A 4640-nucleotide genomic window follows, 5' to 3' on the forward strand; every position below is an offset into this window, starting at 1 on the left:
GAAGGCAAAGTAAATACTCTACGCGTCTTGCTATTGATCGGTAGTTTACGTACGCTTGCAGAAACTGGTTTATGCTTACTCACACTTGACCCGAACGATGAGAGTAAAGGAGGGAAAGTATTTGCGCGGCGATCGGATGTCTTGTTAGGCCCTTTAAATGGAATTGCGCAGGAGTTTAGTATATATATTAAAAGCATAAAATATGCATGTGAACATTGTAAATATAGTATGTGACAGAAAATAAAAGTGATAAGGGCATACTGTACAAAATTGTGGGGGTGATAGTGGACATTATTCAACAACAAATTGCGGAAATACTATTAGCAACTATATTGTGAGAGTGAATAATTCATGTTAAGGAGGCCTCCCCCAACATCCTCACAAAGTTTCAGGACAAAATCCCTACATTTTCGCTGAAATCTCGATTGGTTCCGTTTTGGAAAGCCAAACCGGTAAAGGTAAGTCAACAACAAATTCCATATTAAATAGTCCCATATTGTTGAGCACGTCCCCTTTCTAATTTCAGCAAAATCTCAACAACGTTGCCGGCAGAGCACCGGTGATTCAAGTCACCAGCACCGGCAAGTACAACAACACCGGCAGAGCACCGGTGATTCAAGTCACCAGGACCGGTTACCACAACGGCAACGGCAAGTACAACAATACCGGCAGAGCACCGGTGATTCAAGTCACCAGCACCGGTACCACAACGGCACCGGCAAGTACAACAACACCGGCAGAGCACCGGTGATTCAAGTCACCAGCACCGGTTACCACAACGGCACCGGCAAGTACCACAACCGGCCACAACAACAACCGGTAAGTCAACACCACCGGCACAGCCCCGGTGAAGCAACCACCGGTTACCACAACGGCACCGGCAAGTACAACAACACCGGCAGAGCACCGGTGATTCAAGTCACCAGCACCGGCAGCACAACAGCACCGGTAAGTCCTCAACCGGCCACAACAACAACCGGTAAGTCAACAACCGGCCACAACAACGACCGGTAAGTCAACAACCGGCACAGCACCGTTGAATCAAACGCCGATTATCACACCAGCACCGAGGAGTAAGCACAACGACGCGGCACAACACCGGTGAGTCAGCAACACCGGCATAGCACCGGTGAGTCTACCGCAACCACAGAACCGGCATAGCACCGGTGAATCAATCACTGGTTTCTACAACAGCACCGGTGATTCAAGTCACCAGCACCGGTAAGTCACCGATAACAGAACCGGTGAGTCACCATAACAACGTTGCCGGCACAGCACCGGCAAGATAACAACACCTACACCGCAGCAGTCACAGCCACAACAACAACCACCAGAGCAGCGACAACGGCCAACGGCTGCCATAACAGCGGCGCACCAGGCAACTATACCAACAGCAGTGCCCCACCAAAGCCTGCTGCAACGGTGGGTGAGTCCAAGGTGCAAACGTGCACATTAGGGGGAAGGAAAAAAAAATACGGAAAAATTAGTTAAGCAAGTAAGCTGTAAACTTAGAGAGAAAAAAAGTGAAGAAACTAGAAATTAAAAAAAAAAATCAGAATTTAAAAAAAAAACGAACAAAAACAAAAAATTAAAACAAAGCTAAAATTAAATATACATGAAAGAAAAAGCTTAGAAGAAGTTAATTATAGTAAGAACAAAAAGATTTATTTTTTCCTCTTATGTAGTATATGTATATACATGGGTGAAAATATAAAAATACATGTATATACATATATGCATATATAGGTACATACGTGAAATACGTTAGATTGATTAACTCAGATGAAAAAAGGTAATAATAAAATCTTAAATAAAATTAGATTGAAGGGAATTAAAGTGAAAATAAATTAAATTAATTAAAATTCAATAAAATCCAATGACGTAAAATAAAAATGGAATAAAATCAAGTAAAATTAAATTAAATTAAATAAATAGAATTAAATAAAATTAGATAAATTGTAAATCACATAATCCTCAATAAATATCAATTTCAAATGAATATAACGGAAAATTATGCATAAATAAGATAACCAAAGAGAAAAAAACCTTGATAAAACGTCAGTTGTGATAATTTTAAATAAAATACTAAATTATAACAAAGAAATGGCCACAATAATAATAAAATAAAATTATAAAAAATTAAAAGTTAAAATAAAATCGAGATATTATAAGCAGAAGCAAAACGCTATACAAAAAAAGGAAAAATAATAGAAAACAAAAGGGAAATATTTTAAAACCCTAAACCGAGTAAAAAAATAAGAATATTAATTATATAAATATAGGGAATTGGCTTAATTACCTGCCTTACTAAAGTTAACTTTGTCGTTAATATAATTACCGGACCTACCTTACCAGACTTACCTTAAACTTACCTTCCTGCCCTAATTATAAATATTGATATACTTACCGAATATACTTACCTGACGTACTTAACCTTCTTATACTTACCGTTGATCTTGACCTTAGTACTTACCTTAGCTGTAGTCTTACTATTAGTATACTTTAGATTTTTTTTTTCTTCTTGATGTTAGGATTTAGGTTAGCTAGTTTTAAGAATTAGATATAAGGAAAATGAATTTGTGTAAGTAAACTTGTTTTATAAAATGGGAATGCTGACTCTTTCCGTTATTTGAGAAGGCACGATAGGATTTCAGAAACGGGGCTACTGATATTAGGGTGCGCCGGTAGCCATGGCGAGGGTGGGCCAGCACCAGGCACCACAATACCAGCGGTGGTGCCTCATATTCGGCCATAGGATTTTCTTGTTTTGATCATTTCTTTTTATTTCGATTTTTAGTTTAGATTTTCCTTTTGTAGATTTTCAGCTTGTTTTAAATATTTGATTTTAACGTTTCTTTTCCAGCTTTTTTTTGTGTAACTGTGTTTTTTTTTTGAATATTTAAATTTGCGTCCGTCCGATACTTCCGGCCATGCCGGAAGCGAAGATGTTTGACAGGCATGACTTTTCTCTGCCATGGCGCAGGGAACAGGAGTAAATGCAAAAACCCAGCCCCGCCGACATGACTAGCCATAGTGCACCCTATCGTGTCATGCCGCCTCCATTCACTGCTGCTCCCAATGTATGCGTACCATAACAATCGTTTTGTTCCTTGATATCTGGCCTTCCATTCCATTTTTCCAGAAATATATATTAATTGCTTTTTGTTCCTCTTTTAGACATATTTACTTAATTAGTATGATTTAATGCCGGTAACTTTTGTCGATGACTATGTATATCTACTAANCTTCCATTCCATTTTTCCAGAAATATATATTAATTGCTTTTTGTTCCTCTTTTAGACATATTTACTTAATTAGTATGATTTAATGCCGGTAACTTTTGTCGATGAATATGTATATTTACTAAAATACAAAATGTAATTTTTTGACAGCTGGTTAACTTGTCGGCCCGTCGAACAGTTACGCATAATTAAGATGTTATTAACATTTCAGGACAGATTACGTATTCCATGGCGTGGCGGATCTAAGTATGCCACATTGGGTAGCCTTATTCCCGTTGTTGCGATTCCATTACTTATTAGCTTAGCAGCAATCAATGCATATACCTGCATTATATTATTTTTAACAAGCTCTGTGATAATGTGTTATGCTTTCAATTACGTCCAGAGCAAAGCAATACGGACAAGTTTTTTCAGCATATGGGTGTTTTCATCATTGGTCTACTTGATAGTGTTGTTTGAATTCACTGTACCGCTTTTGGAACTACTCCCAGAAGAGAATTGGGCTTTAGTCGTACTTTCCATAATTTCATTGATTTGCTTTTATCAGACTCGTAAGCGAGCTATATTAAATCACGTCATACAGTTTGCTCGAACAGCAAATGGAGTACTCATCGTTACAGAAACAAGCGTCTCAGAGGAAGATAAGACGATAAAAGCAGCTCTACTGCTAGAACAGGACTTGGAAGAAATACAGCCAACTGATTGTGCGAACCGCGTTCAACCAAATGTTTGCTCAATCTGTAGTAAGTGTGTGCCGGCGCGAACTGTACATTGCTCAGTTTGCAGTGCTTGTATTAAGAGACCACCACAGCTATTGGTTAAATTGCTGCATAGGAGAATCAAATCATCGTTTCACACTCGCATTATTATTGGGCGCTAATTTGACACTAACTGCTGTTTGTCATCCGTTTATAGCAGCAAATATATTAGGACTGCACATATTGCTACCGGATGATTGCACCGAGGTTTTTTACATATACGAGTATGTCCAAAAAGTTACATGCTGATACAGTTTAAATAAAAATCTTGTTTATAATAGGTTCGGCTTAGCTTTTGTGATTGCTGCCTATACTTTAATGATTGCTGCATACATCATGCTAATACTTGTGCGACAAATATATTTCATTTCGCGTGGAACATCATTACATGAAAGCAAAACAGAGGTGGGCGGGAATAATAAAACTTTGAAGTACAACTGGAGGAATTTTGTATTTTAGTAAGAAATATATCGTTACCTTAATATAGAAAGGCCCTAACTCACTTTCATTTAGAGTCCACATTTATACGAAATCTGTAAAATAGCTCACAATATATCTAATAGAAATTGAAAACAAATATTACAGCGTTAGATAAAATATTTTGTTTGATAAAAATCAGCACTTCGACGAAATTCGCAAC

The 4640-nt window shown here is 37.7% G+C and overlaps 1 protein-coding gene and 1 long non-coding RNA gene across 3 annotated transcripts in view; both read left to right on the forward strand.

The window, feature by feature from the left end:
* Nucleotides 1-4137, forward strand: part of LOC108370206 (palmitoyltransferase ZDHHC23-like) — a 10702-nt gene extending 6565 nt beyond the window's left edge. The window contains exon 3 of one of the 2 annotated variants that reach the window (XM_017625491.1): nucleotides 3393-4137. In XM_017625491.1, the coding sequence (XP_017480980.1) occupies nucleotides 3393-4122 (730 nt within the window). In that variant the 3' untranslated portion in view covers nucleotides 4123-4137. The remainder of the gene's footprint in view (nucleotides 1-3392) is intronic. The other variant, XM_017625493.1, reaches the window with a different exon arrangement.
* Nucleotides 180-1463, forward strand: LOC108370207 (uncharacterized). The gene is made up of 2 exons (XR_001848607.1): nucleotides 180-458; nucleotides 527-1463. It is a non-coding gene; the product is annotated as an uncharacterized LOC108370207 (long non-coding RNA).
* Nucleotides 4138-4640: the final 503 nt, after the last annotated feature.

Source organism: Rhagoletis zephyria, unplaced genomic scaffold (assembly GCF_001687245.7).
Source record: "Rhagoletis zephyria isolate East Lansing unplaced genomic scaffold, Rhagoletis_zephyria_1.1 Rzeph_scaffold_04066, whole genome shotgun sequence".
Classification (NCBI taxonomy): Eukaryota; Metazoa; Arthropoda; class Insecta; order Diptera; family Tephritidae; genus Rhagoletis; species Rhagoletis zephyria.